This window comes from Manacus candei, unplaced genomic scaffold (genome assembly GCF_025592945.1).
Source record: "Manacus candei isolate 608988 ecotype Guabito, Panama unplaced genomic scaffold, ASM2559294v1 h1tg000026l, whole genome shotgun sequence".
NCBI lineage: Eukaryota > Metazoa > Chordata > Aves > Passeriformes > Pipridae > Manacus > Manacus candei.
In genome coordinates, this window is record NW_026138074.1 from 1386257 (window position 1) to 1405640 (window position 19384).

A 19384-nucleotide genomic window follows, 5' to 3' on the forward strand; every position below is an offset into this window, starting at 1 on the left:
TTTAGTATACGTATTTTGCCAAATTTTTCCTTCTGGAAACACCTTATTTTCCTAGCATTGGAACCGAGGCTTTAACACAATACTGCTTGTCCACAGAAACATGTCTTTTGGGTTTTTATAGATTCCCATCCCCCATCTTTAGCTTAGAGAGGACAGCAGCAGATCAGTCTGCAACTTCCCTGGTTGCTGCTAATGACAATACCTACTGATGCTACTCCACACTTTGGGGAATGCAGAGCTAGCCAGGAAATCCAGATGATCAGTTCACACTATGTAAGCCAATGCCTTAAGGAGCAGCAGTTTAAATCAGAAAATTCAGTTATCTGAAACAAATTCATCTTGGCAACTGTCTTCACTGAGAAATGGCTACAAGCCCACATTTTCAAGTGTAGATTTTATTCCAGGTGGTTACTAAGCAAAATGGGTTGGTTTTGTCACTCTTAAAACTACCTGTTGCAACTAGCTGAGGATGCATCACAGAGATAAGAGTTTGACAATCCATGGCCGCTACAGGGCAACAGGGGAGCACCAAAAGCAGCTGCAATTCAAGCAGTGCCTTCCTCTTGGCATGTGACTTGGCTGGAATCTCCCTTCTGACACATAGGAAGAGTGAGAGATTAGAAACCTGTCTGTAAGAAATGAGCAAAGCAAAACGACTCCTCAATCAATTCAACTCGGTGGTAATATGTGAGTGGAAGGGCCTGGGAGCTTAGACTACTCAGGATGGCTTACATCCAGGATCTTTGTTGTAGCCTTCTCTAAAACATTTCCAATTCTGCATGATACAGGGAGGCTCCTTAACCAGGTTCAAAGCACAGGTGAGGAGATCAAGTTTATTAGGTCACAAGGAAACATGGCAACATAAACAAATGGCCATTTAACTAAGTCTGATAAAGCTTGCTAACTCCAGGCTTCTCCTGCTTGTCTGTTGCCAATTTATCCATGTCTGAGTCCATTACAGCCCCAAGATCCAGGCTGTAATGGTCTTGGTCTCTTCTGGAGGCAAATGGATAGGGGCATGTGTTCCCTAAAGAAGGGGAGGAGGGGAAATGAAATCAGTGAATTCTCAGTGCAGGAGCTCAGCACAGCAGAGGAACTTGGCTCACTCTAATGTATCAAAACACTTCTCAATGGCATCAGCCAGAATTTCATCTACTGAGCATCTTGTGTTAAATAAGAGTGAGTGCTGTTTATTTGGACTCTGTAGCATGTGGGTTTCTGCATACAGAAATGTATAGACTGTAACAGACTATTGAGGAAGCCAGAAAAGCAGACTCAAAGACAGCGATGTGCACTAGACAGTCTAGTGCATCTAATGCTGGAATGCTACAAAATAGAATGAAAGCTGGTTCTAACAGAAGAAAACCCATCTTCCTCCATTATCATCTTCAGTGGTGGTGCCTGTGTCTCCCTTGGGGTGAGCTGATGCTTTATTTCAGATAGATAATTTAATGTGTCATACAAAAACCTGTGAGTCAGCAGCTGAGTGTGTGAGAGGGATACTGACTGTTCTCAACAGATTTGGTTAGTCCTCAGTGTGCATCTCCTTACACTCAGCACATCCCAGTATTTCCTCTCCACATGTGCTCACGCCCCTCCTTCCTTCCAACACAGGGTACACACTGACACAATGTCGAGGAGCCAATTTTCCCAAAAGCCTACATTTGGGAGCACAAAGGGCACTGAAAGGATTATCTTAGTGCTTCAAAATCTGACTTACAAACTACAACTTCTCTATGAATTTTAGTCCAACCAGGAGCACAGTGAAGCCTAACAGTCCACAGGAGAAGTGCAAAATTTGTTTTGAGGGGCAGAGAACAGTCATTCATATGTCCACAGGGGATTAGATGAGGCAAAGTCTATGGGAGATGAGCTAAAGTTTGGCCAGCTTGTTGGGACTAGCACCTCTGTTCATGCAGAGAAGGCTACGGCATTCCCCTAAGTCTCGTGCCTTCTCGGAGATGCCACAGGTATTCTTAAACAAAAGCAGTTTTGTTCCTCATCCATACGTCTTAAAGGAATCAGCTTGCAAGTGCACCAAACACAGTCACCTTAAAACAGGGCACAAACGTCGCACTGTGCATCCAGCCAAGAACCACTGACAGGTATCTGGTTATAGAAACCAAGTGTTTGGAATAAAATAATAAATTTATAAAAACAAGCAAGCTGCGAAATCACCAAGGCACACCCACGGAGCTGGACAGGGCCGCACACTGCAGCTCAACCCAGCTGGGGATCAAAGGATCAAAGCATGCCATAAGTGCTGAATGAGAGCACTTTGGAGGAGAGAGTGCGGGGAGGGGGCAGGGACAGAAACCTGAGAAGCTCATAGTGCACAGAATTACAGGAGAAGACCATCGCAGACAAAAGAGGAGGGGAGCGCTCTCAGCCCTGGAAATTCCTGGAAGCCTGAGGGAACTCACCTGGCAGTTTGGGCCAGGCTCTCTAGAGTTTGGATAAGAGCATTGCCATCATTCTTCAGGCTCTCCAAGTGCTTCTTGTTTGAAGTTATCTGGAACAAAAAGAAAGAACTGTTATCAAAGGCTTAGCAAAAGATTCCTCTCTGTCATTTTTTGAGGGATAGGGGAGAGGGAAACAAGTTACAGCATTTATTACAATTGTAAATGGAATGTGACATTAAAGAGACTCAAGAAAAAAATCCCTTTTACTGAATAGGACTGAATTATAGGCAGAGACCAGCTAAGATGTCTTGGTTGAACAATATTCAGCCATGTTCTGAGTCCCAGTATGTGTGCAAATACACACGTCGGTCTGCCAATCCTGATTTCGTCCTTAGTATCAATGCAAATACAAGCCTCATTTTAGTCTGAATCCCAGGGAGATCTTCGGGAGGCAGTCATTTTCATTTCTCATTTCAGGGAAAAAATAACCAAGCTTCTACCAGAGTTCAGATCAGGATGTGTGGGGTTTCTCTGAGAGAAGCCAGGTTAAAATCACTGTGAAGTTAATAATTGTATATTGAAATTTTTCTTGCCATCTCATCCGTCAATTCGAGTATTACCTGCACAGGACTGTCATTTACAGAGCAGGGGGCTGAGTGACCAAAGCTATGTGCCCTTTTTGCATCAAATGAATCCTGATTATAGCTGATTTTGCTTCTGATGTGGTTTATTACACTAATCTGTAACGACTGGCTTATTGTTTCTCCAGCCTTAAGTAGCAGAACTACACAGCTCCAAACGGCCACACATTTCCTGACAGTTAAGCAGGTGAATGGGAAGGTCACAAGGGACATGACATGAAGCCACAAGCACTGTAGCTCAAATAGACACTAGTGACTTGGCAGCTTGCTGAAGAAGCTCTTGTATCTCAAAAAAAATTACTGAAAAAAATGGTTTGCGTGTCAGCTCCTGCTTGCAAAGGTAAATAAATCTTGGCTGGAGACAAAGGAGAAGGGGAGGACCAGAGCAGCTGATTATTTTGATACTGGAGGAGCTAATGCTTGAAATGATGACTTCAAATCCCAAAATCTGGCAAGGACTTTTAAGTTTTAGCATGCTGCTTCTGGCCCTGTTTACCATTGATCAAGCATCTGGGCAATACGCCTTCACATCTCCCTCTTAAATCACAACAGAAGCTGTATTTACAGCTGCCATCCCACCATAATTTATCAGCAGTGATTCTGCAACAACAGTGTCACTACATCTATAATCATAACATCCTGTAGTTTAGCAGTTACAGGGAACAGGGAGCTGCCTGAAGTAAAGTAAAACATATCCTGTGTGTTGGAAAAAAACCAGTGATGCCATTACCTAAGCACAAATCATTGGTAAATCCTGATTACAGGTTATTAAACTTTTTACTATCTTGAGGTTTATATCTGACTCTCTCAGTTTATATTTCAGTAATCCACTCTTCTGTATTTATTACCTGTTAGACACAGAAAAAGCTTTGTTATCTGGGTTCTGAATGTGAGAACACCACCACGCATAATAGGAGCAATACAAGGAGAAAAATGTTTTCACCACAAGAAATTGCTTTCTGTTCCTAAAGAGTGCTCATGACTCTACCAAACATTTCCCTACAATTTCTGCAGCTCAGCAGCCACTACCACATTCTCTGCACTTGCCACATTTGTGCCACTTGTTTATCCTGCACACTTAAAAAAGCCACAGGTCATGGGAGAAGGAAAGTCACTAGGACTGAATCATGCTCCATAAAACCACACGGCCAACAAAGGTTACAGTTATCTCTCATTCTACTACATCCTAATTCTTGGGTGCTGACATCTGTACAATCCTCATAGTCTCTTCACAAAATAGCCAATGGCATCATACACAGAACATTCAAAATATACTCAACTATAAAATCTGGTAAAAAGAAGAAGGTTTAATTCTGAAATGATCTATTTCCAAAAATAACTTAGTCCAACTCAGTCATAGGGTCTGACTATAACCTTGCCCATGTAGCAGCATGCCTCATGTCACTATTAAAAAAACATTTCTGTGCATACAATGCACTTGAATGGAAAGGATTAAAATGGCTTTATATGCACAAAAATTGTAGCAGATAGAAACAGAAATACCCATGAGATCATCTAACCCACCTCTCTGTTAGACTTCACTGTTCAGAGAAGCTTTCAGCCACAAGCAATGGGCTTCTGCAGTACCTACCCATAGGGGCTACTCCCATCTGACAAAATGCTTCAGTAAGACCCTTTCAGCAGTAAAAGTGGTAGCAAAAGGAGAGAAAAGATCAGCACAAGCTGCCTGCAGGTTAAAATCACTTAAAGTAAGTCTAAACCAAATTTAAAACGCATTTTCTTGAGAGCATCAACTAACAGCTTCACATGAGCCAAGGGGTGTTGGTAAAGAACTGGCCTGCCAGTCAGCAGTGCCACTTATACCCACAGAGAACTTGCACGGACAAAACAGGGCTGCCCAGGTTTACGCGGGCAGCTGGGGTTTCCCATCTGCTCTCCATCACCAGTGCCCAGAAAACAGCTTCCTATCCACCACCAGGCATCCGCTCCGTGGGCCTGGGAGAGGACCAGCTCTGTGGTAGCAGGAAAACTGCAGGTTGAATACAGGGTGAGCTGTCAGCAGCCATCTCAACCACAGCTGCCTGTGGTTTTGTCCGTACTCCCATGTTGTTACTGCTCTGACTGCTGGCATTTATTTGCCCTTTATCTCCGAGTGGTGGATCTGATTGCTCCTGAGCAATCAGAAGGTCTCTTGCATATGACAGATTACATCCTGCTTCACATGAGCTCCTGAGAAATATTGTCTGAATCACTGTTCACCTTTAAGATGAAACTTTACCCATGTTTCTTATTTAAAAAGTGTTCCATTTTCATCTTAATTTTATTCCATAGATTGTAATAAGTAATGATGGGACATAAAACCATCATTCACCAAAATTTGAGAAATTAATGTATTTTTTACTTTGTTATCTTTTTCTTCTACCCAGCATTGCTGTGCCTTTTATCCACACCAGTCTTGTTCTCATTAATTTGGAATTTTAACAACTAGTTTAATGATCTCTTGTAATATTGCTGTTTGTTAGGACTGGCTACAACACAGATTCAATGACATAATCAATAGCTATTCCTTTAATTAAAAATGTAATTAAATCTCAGTTTAGTTGCACACTCACTGCAATTTTACAAGAATGTCAAAATTACTCTTCTTTATTAAGACCACAACCATTCAGCAGTTTTCCTCTCTTCAGTCCTATTAAACAAGGATGAGCCATAAGAAATACAAGAAATAGTTGATATGTAAACTTCAGTGTTTCCTAAAATTTAGGAAAACTGTTCAGCTATTATGGTGCTGCTAAAGATGAGTGCAGGAAACGAAACAATACAAAACATCAGCTGGAATATTGACTTTACTAATAAATTGAGGAGTTTTGCATTCTTGCGCTAAGAAGGGATTTTTGTAATTCAAATTTCAAGAAAGCATAGAAATTTAGGGGACAATTATTTTTCTTAAGGTTGGTTTCATAATACTGAACTGTTTTCTCTGATTAGTCATAACTCACGCTTTGTAATTTACAACTCAGATAAATGACCTAAGCAGTAAACTACTTTCTCACCATTTTGAAGAGAAAGAAATGCTCCTTCTCTATTGAGGTCTCAAGTAACCCAAAAGCTTGATGTCTGTGACGTAAACTGAGAAATAATGGAAAAAGAAGGAGTTTTTTATTTGAAAGTTCTTCTTGGTTGAGGAAAGGTTTTTGGGAGCATATGTAGCTGCACCTTCAAGTGTTATCTTCTCAAATAAACAACTGCTGAGATGTTTGCATGCTCAACAGATGCTTTTCTACAAGCCACCACCGTGTCTGTATATACAGACACAAGCAAGACACCTCAAAATGCTCTTTCTCACAAACTGTTTCTTTCTCTTTCCCAAACACACCTATTTTAACCTCATAAAGTGATGCTTCCTTGCTTTTTCATAAATACTTAATACAATCAAGCTAATTACATTTGCAGGTACTCAGTTCTTGCTCAACTTTACTGACACTGGCTGAGAGCACAGGTAACACAGGAGCTGCCATGGTTTATCAGAACCACCAGATGCTTGTAGGTCCAATGTTGGCATCACTTAAATATTGACACATGCTGTTAATAAAGTATCACTTAGAGCCTGTTGGAGGCTTTTCTGTGAATGGAAATTGTATCTTTAGCTAATACTACAGTAAAACCAATCAGCAGTTTATTTTTTCTGCGGACTAACTGGGACCCTATGTAAGATATGAAACATAATTTTAAAAGCTAAGTTTTCAGACTAAAAAAATTAAAGAATTAAGCACACTCCTGTTGCCCTCTAGACACTATTTCAAAGAATGTCTTCACAGTAAGTGCTGTTCCTGCAATTTTAAATATGCATCTCAGACTTCTCATTCCTACTTCCATCTTTGACTGGCTGAAGGCACTGTCAGTAGGAGAGCCTTTCATCCCCAACCAAAGCTGCTGTTTCAAATGTCATCTAGGCTAGTGGTGACTGAAAGTTGATGGCTATTCACAGTTGTTTAGTGTGACCTTATTCCCATTTTTTAAGGAACAAATGTCACGAAATATAGTGGTGTCAAAAATATTGCTATAGCTGATGTGACAGCCCAGCAAATAAGTCAATGGGATGGTAACTTCAGAAATGAGGCACAACGCCTGAGTTGGAAGAGAAAACCTTCTAGTATTGTGACCCATCTTATGTCTATCCCAGGGCATTTAATGGTACTTTTCCTCCCAGGCTGTCAGTGCTGAGCTATTCACAAGCATTGCAGTAATCAAATAAATCATGTCACTTGGTTTGTCACTCACAACTCATGATGACATGGCCAGAAATATGCAGCCATTCCTTCTCAGTGGAAGAGCACAATAACCAAGCAAATACTGCAAAGAGAGTCACTCAGATGAACTAAAACTAACAGATCCATTGGCTGTGGACTTACTGAATATAAGCATTTATTTCATTATAGGTTGCTCTCCAAACATATACACTAAGCTAGCAGTGCCTGGAGGAAGTATAACAAATGAACTCCTCACTTCCCATGACAGATCAAGTGGATCTGTCACTTCTGTAGGCCTGCACATTTACTCTTACAAAGTAACATAGAGTAACGTTAACCTCTGCGTAATGAAGGGCCAGACCCAATAAAGAATTTGGAGCCTATAAACTGGAGGCTGTAATGATTATGTTTTAACCATCAAACCTCAGAGAGGAATCCCCAGCAGAGACTGAGATACCTGGACAATGCACGGGGAGTGCGTAGTTGCCAAAGGGCAGGGAAATCTGCCTGCTGAGAGTGAAGTTACCTAAATGCGCTATCCTTTTTGGAGCTCAGATTGCTAACAAAGCAAACGAAAACTCACAGTCCAGACAGTGAAGATCACAACTCCAAGCCTTTTCTCAGGCTTGGAGGCCCCTGTGCAGCTGGCTACGGGCCCCTGTGCTGTCCCATAGTCCTCTCTCCTTTTCTAGGCAAGTGAAGGTCACATCTTTGTCGCTGCAGCACCGTTTCCACTGGACGGACAGAGGCAGGGAGGTTTGGATGGTTCCCATGCAGGGAGTGAATAACACTGGGTCTTGGCAGGGAGGCAAGAGGCAACACGGTTCTGCAGGTTGGAGAAGTTAAACATGAACTCTCATTTACCAGGGAAGCAGTCTAGCATTAGGCCAATTTTATATCTGTGGCAGAAATTTTCTAAAAGATAAAAGTAAAACAACTAGAACCAGCAATGAAATTCCCAGATAAATACATTGGTCTTTTGTGAGGTGTTTAGTCTGACATTGGTTAGACGTGCTCTCAGCAGGCACATGGGATAGGACCCTTTAAAGTGCTAAGGTACAGTCCATTTACAGGTTGTTCAATGAAAATTAATGGTAACTCTTGCCAGGTTATGCTAGTGTAGGACAGTGTGCTCACAGGATGGTCACAAGTTATTTTTGTTCTCCATAATGTATGACAGTTCATTCTAAAAGGGTAAAAACCTTCCTGGTATTGCCTCCTTGCTCTACTCTCTTTTCTACACATGGTTCAGCTGGAGAGAGACACAGAATACATGTGTGGGAAGAACAAATCAAGTAGGACAAGTTATATTTATGTTACTAATTCCCAACTCATTTGAACAGGCCTGAGCAATGCTGCTGGACCATAAAAACAAGCAATGAAAGTTACAAAAGCATGAGTGTTCCAGGTGTGCTTTGGCAAGCACACTGCAGTCGGGGATTGCAGACACCCAATTACAAAGACTTTGTGGCCTTCAGATCCTGCAAATACATGTGAAAACAAGCAGGTATCTGTGACCAAAAAAAACCAACACAAAACCCGAAAGAAAACACACACTACATCAGACAGCTTAGCTCTGATTTTAGAGTTCAAAAATCTTTTTTTTTTTCCTTTTTATGGATAAAATTCTTGTTGCACTGAAGTCAGCAGCAAACTCCTTTTGATTTTGATAAGGCCAAGATTTCATTCCATGTGTTTTGTTTTCTTCTAATTTGTATATGTGTAGGCAGGTTTATTCTAAGTTCAAAGCAATTCCTACCGGTGACTTGGAACCGTACCAGTTTCCCGGCAGCCTGAAAGCCACACTGTCTCGAGGACTATTCACAGAGAGACAAGGAATGTCTCCCACACGCTACATAATTGTTAATTGATTTTGGATGTTTCTTGACAACTTCCACTTTGAGGCTATTCTCTGCCCTTCAGCATATACATTTTGCACACGGAGACATGCTCTGTGATTGTTGTAAAATTGTAAAATTACCAACTCTAAGGGGCATTGTCTGAGCATAAGAGAAGACCTGTAAAACCGCAGGGTAATTATTGAACAGAAGACTGCTCTCTGTCTTGATTTTTTTAAATTTGGTTTTATTGCAAGTAGTGTTCTCAGCTCACTTTCAGGAATTTAAGATGTCTTTATAATCCAGAAAATATCCATTATTGCAGTTTCCACTCTCTGTCATGAGGTGAAAATATCTGACTTAAGAGAAATGGATAGGGCAACCTCTTCACATCCATTATATAACCAGCTGACCACAACAACTTCAGGAGTCCTGTCTGGCAACACATGTCTCAAAGGTACTACAGGAGACTTCCACGCAGGGTTGCAGTGTTGACAAGTTATGCATGCTCATAAGCCAGCCCAACATCAATATAACATAAAAATAACCACTTGCCACCCTGTTGCTGGTGATCTCATCCACAAGCACAGGTTCCTCTGTCACCTGTGTGTCAATAACTCCCCTGAGGTACCACTTCAGATTAGTTTCGCTCTCTGTCCAGACCATGATCCCAGCTACCTCAAACATCAGCTGTAGCTAAATAGGGTCACATACTAAGCTGACACAAAACTTGCAAGCCCCTGGGATCCCTCTTCCATGGCTCCCAGGCAGTTTGCCTGTCCTCACCTTGCTGGATCTGATGAGACCATCATCCCCCAGGTACATCTTACCCTGATGGTCTCTTGTGACTTCCTCCTTACAAAAGGAACAGGGAAATCCACTGGAATAATTTTTTATTGCCACAGTTCATATCCTACATTTATGTTCCTTTAGAAGCTGTTACAGAGGTTCCTGCTTGTTTTGGACCAAAAAATCTAAAAGCAGTTATAAACAAACACTAAAACAGATTCTTTCCTTATCTAGACTTCCCCTCAAGTTCATCATTCTCTTAATCTCTCATATTGAAATATCCTTCATAATTTTTTTTTTCTCTTAATCAGCTTTTCTCCTAAAATTTCTTTTCTCCTAAAGTTTCTGACAAGTAACTCCCAATACCTCTTAAATGTTGATTCCCATAACTCTTTTTCCAGTGACATTATCTTTTATGACCTAATTAGTTTGTTTTGAGTTACATTAAACTTCCATTAATGTGCTCCATGGGTTAGGGATGGCCTTCCTTTTATGCATATTTTCTTTTCAAGTTTATCTAGTACTGCTGAACCTAAATCTTTCCTAACATATTTCTTGCTATGACAATTCATGTAATTCCAAACATTTACACATTTGTAAGGGTAAGAATTATTACCACAGATAGCTCATCTTCTTGCTATTAGGAAAGTCAGTGACACCCAGAGCATACTGGAAAGTGCTTACCTTTAAATGGTAATTACCATACAAAAGAAGTATGCAAGCAAATTTTCAATTTAATAAATGCTGTTATATCTAAGGACACAAAACCTTGAGCAGCCATGCAGTGATGCTCAGGTGAAGTGGGCAAACCCCTAGGAATGGTCAAGAAGTTGTAGTTTACTGAGGAATTTTAGATTTAAAGGATACAGCCTCCAAAAAATAATATCTCCAACCTGACATTGTTTCTTGTCCTGCTTTAAAATGTTCCTCATAAAAATAGAAGACAGAGTGATGTGCAGGGATGCTGTCCAAGTTGTCCTTTTACAGATCCACTGGTGCAATACAAGTCTGATCAAGTATGTAAAATCCATAACTTCCCCCGAGTAGAACGTTTATATGGCATTTATCAACTTCTATGGAGGATGAAACAAAATTAGAAGGTTCATGCTCACATTGGTCATAATGTGGACTCAAACACAAGATTCCAACTAAAAATCTCTACAGTTTGGCTTAATGAATTGGATTTATCATTCCAAGAAAAGCAAGAATATGATGAGTTAAATTAAGAACTAACACAGATTACGAAAAATACATCCTTAAAGAATAAAAAAAAGCACCAAAATCTTGTTAGAAAAATCATGATGAACTATGATTTTGATTAAAGCATCAAACATTAGTTCCTTTCTACTCCTTATCGACTTGGTTTCTGTGGACACATAAAACTTGGACACAGAACCCTTGAGGTTTTCCTTAAGCACCAAACAAGGATAGTCTTGCATATACTGGGGGAAAAAAAAGATACAAAAAATGCTCTGAAGATTTTTTTTATTAGGGGAAAAAAGGATCAGTATATTCATGCTTTATGTAAAATGCAACTAGGAATGTAAATGACTGAACAGGGATATAAGTCTATAAAACACCAATTTCTGAGGAAAATTTGGCTTTATGTAATGGTTCAATTTCCATAAAATTGTAAAAACTGTCATAAAAACAAATGGACTTCCAAAATCAATGCTTGCTTATTGTCATGTGATAGATGGCTCTGGCTGCCTGACAGAGAGCAAACAGCCACCTAGTTGCTCCTCACTGACCTCAGAGAGAATAATTTTGGTCTGCTCACTTTTTTATTTAACAAGCCCAGTTGCATTTAGGTATCTTTACAGCAGCTAGTAAGTCATCCATGCATAATTACATAGAGGAGGTCAAAAGGAAGTAATAGTGATGAGCCCAACAGATGACACAGCTCGGCAACCCCAACAGTATTTCCCATAGTATTGCACTATGTGAAATTACAGTGCACTGAAACACCAAATGAGTCTGGCAATACTTTTGTGCCCACAGAAACAATGAATTAGGACTCTGTAATGAAAACAACAGTGATAGTCATTGGGAATGATACTGCCCTCGAATTATGAATCCAATAAACAGGTTGCAGGTTTCAGAACTGCCAGTTTCACTGTACAACCCGAAGCAAAACATCTGTCTGTGTGAAGAGAACATATTTCTCATTGCTGACCATGGCAGTACTGCTTTTTTAGACAGCTCCTGTATCTATTCATAATCGTACTGGGCTCCCAATACCCAAATACCAGCACAGTGATAATCACTGGGGGGTGACTCAAAAAGTAAACACATTCCAAACAAGTGGGTAAGTACCTTCCTCAGGAACATGAGTCCACAGTATGCCAGCCACTGGAATAAAGACTTTTCATTCTTGCTGCTTTCCAAAATTAAGAGCAGATCCCATATTTGTTTCTCTCCCCTCCCCCATCAGTGTCATTAAAGAGCAGCCATTGCAGATTGAAAACAATCATCAACCAAAATACCAGCCCAAATCTGCACTTAACACAGACACATATATACTTACAGACACACATATACTTACAGACTTACACTACTTATTCCAAATAAACATAGTAAGATTTAACACAGAATGAATGATTCAATAGGCCAAGTTGTGAGTAAGCATTCACAGCTACTTCAGAGGTCATCCTCCCTCACTGCATCTCACACTGTAGATAACCACAAGTTGTCAGTACGTTCAGGTTTTGGTTTTCAGCACTTGCCTTTTCATTAAGTTGTGTTTGGACTCCACATGCTTCAACCTCTATGAGCCCCAGCTGATCTAGTGACATCAAGAAACTAGTGATTTGATAATTTCACATCGATTTTCCTCTCTCTACCTTAACTCACACTTAGCTTACTATCAGTTTTACTGAGGACTGTCAGGAAGAGGTTCCTGGGGTAGCTTTCCTAAGTTTTTATCATTTCATTGAGTTGTAGCTCCTGGCAGCCTGTCTATAAGAGAAACTCTTGCAGCTGTCTCCAACATAATACCATCTTATTGTCCTTTATAATAGCATTTCAAAATACAGATGAATGTAAGCACTTCAGAGTTTTTTCACTGTGACTGCAAAAACAAAGGGGCTTTAAGACAAGGTTGAATGATTTACAGCAGAAACTTGCAAAGAGAAGATAAATCACCTTTTTCTCTCAACACAGGGCTGTACAGTCATTTTCATCTTTTATCAACTGCCATTTTCACACATGCATGAAGTGCTCTTATTATGCTAGGGAGCAAAAAGGATCACAATCTTCAACCTGGCAGTCTTCTATCAACAATAGAAGAAAAAGATACAAAGACCTTGAGTCCAACATGATGTCACTAACTGGTGGCATGAATGGCAACATATTGCTTTTCTGTTAATAAGGGAAGTCAGGGAATACCAATGCTCATTTTATTTAAGGATAAACTCAAGTAGCTGGTAACTCATGCCCGACAGTATAAAAAGAAGGGTGATGTATAACAATTCTGCATAATACTTGACAGCAGATGGAGAGAGGGGAGTAAGACTTGTTTGTGCATGTGGTGGGGGCATGAGAAGGACAATTTTGTCCCAGTGCAACTGCCCAGCTGTGATCACCGAAGTGGCACAAAGCAAGGAAGAACATATCACAGTGTCAAAAAACAAATGTAGAAGTTATAAAATATGTGTTTAAATTGTTGATCCTTTTCATTCAGAAGGCTCTGTCTGACAGTGTTACCACAGATACTGCAGCTTATCTTTTCTATTGTGTAGTTAAACAAATTTTAGCTAAACTAGAATAACACAATTAAGTAAAGAGTCAGGTACTTGAGCTAAAGCAGTTTAAGAAATTATCAGCTTCTTAGCTAGAATGTGAAACCTGCACTCACTGAATGGCAGTGTTATGTGGGCTGGCTTGAACCACCACTGTTGGTGATTTACACCAATCTATTTTACTCCATGTTGTAAAAGACTGAGGAGCCCAGAAAGTTAGCTGTGTTATCTCAGGAGAGTAGCATTAATTTCCAACAGAGCAAGCAACAGCTTTCTCAACTCCTTTGCCTTGATGGCATTGTGATGGATGTCCTAATTTTAAAAGCTCACTAAATGTTAAACTTCCAAGCAAGAAATTGATATCAAAGGATAGTTGCTAGCACTATTATTTTTTAATGTGTCCTTATTTTTAGAAAACGTGTTTGAATTGAGATTAGTTACATCATCAGTTATGTTGTCCAAAGGGGTTTTGTTGGGTTTAGTTGCTGTGGTTAAAAAAAAATAATAAAAAAAAAAAATCACTGTTTCAACTGTTTGATCCATTTCATTGCCAGCGGTTCCTGTCCCCAAAACAGGAAGGGGAGAATAAGATCCCTGTTTTCATCTCACTTGCTCTTGTTCACAACTTAGCTTGGACAGCCAATGAAGGTGGGCCTGTATGAATGCTGGGATCAGACAGGTTTCCAGGTCTGTTGAGTGGGGACAGCAAAGAGGCAGGACAGCAAAGGGAGGGGGTGGCAGACCAGGCAGGGCTGCAGACTCCACTGCAGCCAGCATCTCAGAGCCTTTAGCATGAGCTCCCAGACTTTTGTCATTAAAAGGCGAAGACAAAGAGGTGAAAAGCTGAAAACTTTCAGCAAAGAAGTCCACAGAAAAGGCGGAGTCTGTCGCAATAACACAAAATCTGCTGAATTTCCAAAGAAGAAATCCTTTTTCCTATAGGAAGTAAAAAATTTAATCTGTATCAGAGAGCATTCTCTGGAAGCAAAACTGACTGTTTCTCTTTGTAACTCTCTAATACAGCAGAGACTGACCTTTGCATCCTCATTTTGATGTTTATCTTGAACAAACAGCCTAGAAGTCAATGTCTACTGAGAAAAAATTAGGGAAGTGACTTTTCTCTAAAAGTGCAGAGCAAGTCCTAGGGAAAACATTTATTAAATATGAGTCCAGCAGCTGTGGCTGAATGTTAACCAGTTTTGTGATGCCATGTTTATCTGGCTATGAAATGCCTGCTGAGACAAGTTAAACTTCAACCTTGAAATATACGATTCAGTCTTCCAGGGGTAGGAGAACACACATTTTATTTTATACGTGCTTCTGCTTTTTGCTTTTATCTTGTGGGTGAATGTAGCGTTCAAGGAATGGATATGACTGACTAAAGGCAATGCTATGGAATGCAAGGGTTCTGACAAACTGTGCCCACACAGACGGGCAGTGAACTTGACACCCAGCTTACAGCACCTCCCCTTGTGCAGTCCTGGCTTCAGCTGAACAGGCAGTTGTATGGAACTGTGTACAAACTGGCTACTGGCAACCCAGCTTTCAGGTATGATCTGATCAGGCTGTGAACTGGGTATTTTTTCCTCTCATTTTCTCTTTGACTATGGGAAAAAAAAATCATAAAGTGCTAATATCACACAGAGGTATTCATAATAAATATGCACAGGTTAAAAATAAAGCATTTTTAACTCTATAAAGCACTTCATTTTCTTTTAGAGGTTTCACGTTTAAACTCCTCAGATATTTTTGACGATGAGCAGCTAATTACATCAGTGTTTTGCAATTGCCATTGCACAACTCCCATGAACAAGGTGTGCCTTAAAATTAGATGTTGCAGCCCTTACACTTAACCTGATTAGGTCAATAATTTAAATATTAACACAGTTATGGAAACGAAGGCAGACAGATTCTTGTTAAACAAGAAGTCATTACATACTCTTACATTGTATTCTTTTAAAACCACGATGTTTTCAGATGCAGAATGAGCACCTGGATGTCTGCCACAACATACTGTCTTTTGCTCCTATACCCACGATGGCCGTCAATCTTACAACTTTGTCCTCCAGGACAAGGTAACTGAGTCACAGTGCAAACTTAATCACGTCACAACGCAAAGCTGATGTGATGATCTCATTACTGTTCCAGGAAAAGGAATAAACTCAATTACTATTGACACCAGCAAATCCAGCTTTCAGCAAAGACCTATGAAGGCCCTGATCACATAACAGAGAGAACAAGTAGCATGAGTGGCACTCTATTAAGGAAACTACTATTGTAAGCAAGATAGGGACAATGAGATTTTAAAAAAAGACTCGGTGCTTTGTCAGAGGATTTTTGAATTTTAAAGGAGATTTGAAGTTCAGCCAAATCTATGATCCTTTTTTTGGTAAGGTTAAGGTACCTGGAAGTTACCTTTATGTGAGGATAAAAATAATTCTGTACATTAAAGAGAGATTTATTGTACTATTTCAAGCACTCAACCCAATCTGAATTGGCTAGGAGGTTAATTTTGAAGATCTTCACCCTTTTTTTAATACTGTATTTGGATTACCCTTTAGCATAGTATCAGACATGCAGAAACAAAATCTAAAATGGCTAAATCTAACTTAAAAAGAATACCTGTCTGATCAAAGCCCCTAGCTCACCTGTGTTGCTTTTTTTGGTTTGTGTATTTTTGTAAAATTAACTAGCAGGAAAAGTCTTATCTTCTAAGATAAGTTGCACTTAAAACTGATTGCTTATAAAGATTTGAAGAATGATTGGGATTATCATTCTAAAACAGCACCCAGGGGAACCGGGTGGATCAAGGGATTGTTAATGAGATATTGAGTCTTTCACATGTAAACTGCTGATTTAAATTCAATCCAACACAAAGATCCCCCAACAGGTGGACATTTGATGATTTGTAAAAAATGAGGTGATGTTCTCACACTATTCTTAGAAGATACACCTTTTAAGAGCACTAGAGCATTGAACTGCCAGGAAAATTGTCCCTCTTTGCAATGAAACCAAGGAATGAATTGACAATTAAACAATTTATATTAACTATTATCCCTCAATACAGCAATATAAAGCAAGGTTTTGGCTTTCTGGATCAAGTTTACTTTCCCCAACCTGTTTAAAATAAGAGTTTCAGCCTCTAAGACTACTACAGTAAATTCAAATTAAACATTTTAGTAAGGTAAAAATTACTATTTAAGTTCCAGAGTAGCTATATTGAGCTTTAATGACTTATAATTTACAGAAAGGGCAGTGGTAGATGTTAATGAGTGACTCAGACTACTTTCTATTATGCTTTTCTGCAGGAGCAGTCATTATCACATGTCAGTTGCTCAGAACATAGCACTCTCTAGTTCTCCTTCTCATTTAATAAAAGTCAATTAATCATTTCCAATCATTTATGTGCTCAGTGAATTTAGAACCTAGTTTCACTCATAAATTACAGTAAATGTATCATTTTAATTAACTTACTAGTCATAGTTGTTCTACAGATGTTTTGTTTTGTTTGAACATCAGCCTATGAACTGTTTGCAACTCTTATTACTGTGATTCTCAATTCACTAATGGGATCTGTGACAGATCAACTGTTTGACATAGTATTGTTTCCCTGTGCTGATTACTGGGTCAGATTGAGTCCACCTCCTAGGCGTAAAACTCTTTGCTCTCAGTACCTGATATAACTATCTCAAATGGCTACCCTGCAAACTAAGCCCACAGTCAGTTGACTGCCCACATGCAGATGGACTGACCTTTACCTGTGTATGAATCAGTGCGTTGGCCACACATTAATTGACACAGAAGGAATAGAGCCTGTTCCCCTTAAAGAGCTCTTTCCTTCCTCCCAAAAAGTACTCCTTTCACCCCATAATCCAAGACCCTTCTCCCTGTAAGAACCTCCCTCACTTATCACACGTGCACACGGGGAACCTGTCAGAGCTATCAGAGCAAGACCCAGCCATGTGCTGGGTGGCACTGCATGGAATGGGGAAGGCTAGGTAAGTTCTTTTTTGCGTTTTTCAAACGATCCCTCTACTGAGTTCATTTCTCTACCAGGGAAAACAGCTTCTTCCTGTGCTAGGTCCTAGGACAAATCCAGAGAGATTGCCCCTCGAAACAGGAAGAAGCAATGTGGTCCCTTTAATTAATGGAAGCTGCTGATCATCCACAGATGTTTCCGTCCATGGCACCATCAAAAAGCTAATGTAGGTTCTAAGATGACCCCTTTACAGCAGATATGCACAGCTGGCCAAAGCCACCAAACATCAGACAGGTTCCTCAGCAGAGGTAAAGAGGGACACCACAATATGTGGAAAAGGGCAAAGAAGACACCATTTCCTCTCCTGCTAATCCTCTCTTACTTTCTTCCCCTTGTGCACTGCCTTCTGTACCCTGGTCATTCCAAACCCAGTTTGTCAGCCATCCCTCCACAGATGCCCATGAGCAGGTGCTGGAAATTTGTCCTAAGGGACAAAAGCAGTAAACTTAATTCATGGCAGGGGTCATGTTCCTTCACATCATTAGAGGAGGTCACTGACACATCCACAGCCCTATCTCCCAAGACATCCTGTGTGTAGAGACAGTGATACAAGAAGGCAACAACCACCACCATCGGTACTCTCAGAGTCCTTGAGGAAGCCCTGGATGTGGTCCTCTGAAATATGGTTGGTGAGAAGGATGAGACCCCCTTAGCAGATGCCAGGAAAAAATCCATTCTGAAGATAAAAGTACTTGGCTACCACCTTTCCAGAAACTCAAGGCCTTGGGTCTGATTTCTGTAATCAAAGGAATGGATGATCCCCTGCCTTCCTATTGGGTTTTCATCTAGGTGCTGAGACAACACCAGCACTCGGTCTTATCTTCCCTGCCTAAACCTCCTCCTGCAGCTCCAGCTGTTCCCAGTCTCCATGCTGAACATTCATGATCAGTCCTACAAGGCTTGGTAAGCACCAGAATGAACCAGACCCAGAGAGAAAAGGTGTACATACAGAGCCCTCTTTTCTTGCATTTCCTGTGGATCTGTAAGAGGGGTGTCATTCTCTGCCAGAAGGCTGCTAACATGCTTCCTGATATCCTTCTACTTTTTCAAGCAGTAGATGTATGTACATGATCCAATTCCCCTCCCAAAGAAGTTGGATGTGTGATCAGAGAAACGTGCCTCAGGCCCAGTGGTCTCTCTGGACCAGACTTTACACTCTTTCTCCTGTCACTCAATACAGTGGGGTGGGTAAGGCAGGTACCTTTAGGCTCCAAAATACCTTGCACTGCATGACAGCTTGCCACAGACCTCCACCAACTCCTACTTTTCCTCTTGCTGCAGCACAAGGATTGGCACACACTTCCTCTACATCCCAGCACCTGTACTATGAGAAAAAGATATTTCCTTCCTATCAGGCCCAAACTTCCAAAAGGCTTCTATAAAGCGTATGTCATCTGATAGGTCATTGTAACAATGACTGTTGGCTGACCTTAGCCAAAATTAAGAGCTCATGGCCATTACAGACACCGGGTAGCAGTCTTCAAAAGGAGTTGACCAGGCACAGGAGAGCTCCTTACTAATTTCTGGCCTCGTGGACATTTTTCTTGGATCACTGTTCTGCAAGCCTCAAGGCCTGTATAATAGTTAGAAGGATTTTTCTCTATATACATTATTCAGTATTTATCATTACTGAATGTTATCTGCAATTCTGTCACCCATTCAATCAATATTTTGATTTCAATATTTTGCAACTCTTCACAATCAGCCTTAATTTTGAACAATTC

The 19384-nt window shown here is 40.4% G+C and overlaps 1 protein-coding gene across 9 annotated transcripts in view; it reads right to left on the reverse strand.

Annotated features, from left to right (window-relative positions):
* ULK4 (unc-51 like kinase 4) overlaps window positions 1-19384 on the reverse strand; it is a 226062-nt gene that overhangs the window by 3232 nt on the left and 203446 nt on the right. For 4 of the 9 annotated variants that reach the window (XM_051789183.1, XM_051789187.1, XM_051789180.1 and 1 more), the window contains 2 exons: window positions 2424-2512; window positions 859-1027 (listed from right to left, as the gene is read on the reverse strand). In XM_051789183.1, the coding sequence (XP_051645143.1) occupies window positions 937-1027; window positions 2424-2512 (180 nt within the window). In that variant the 3' untranslated portion in view covers window positions 859-936. Of the gene's footprint in view, window positions 1-858; window positions 1028-2423; window positions 2513-7837; window positions 8081-19384 lie in introns of those variants that run through there. The other 5 variants (XM_051789186.1, XM_051789185.1, XM_051789184.1 and 2 more) reach the window with 3 other exon arrangements.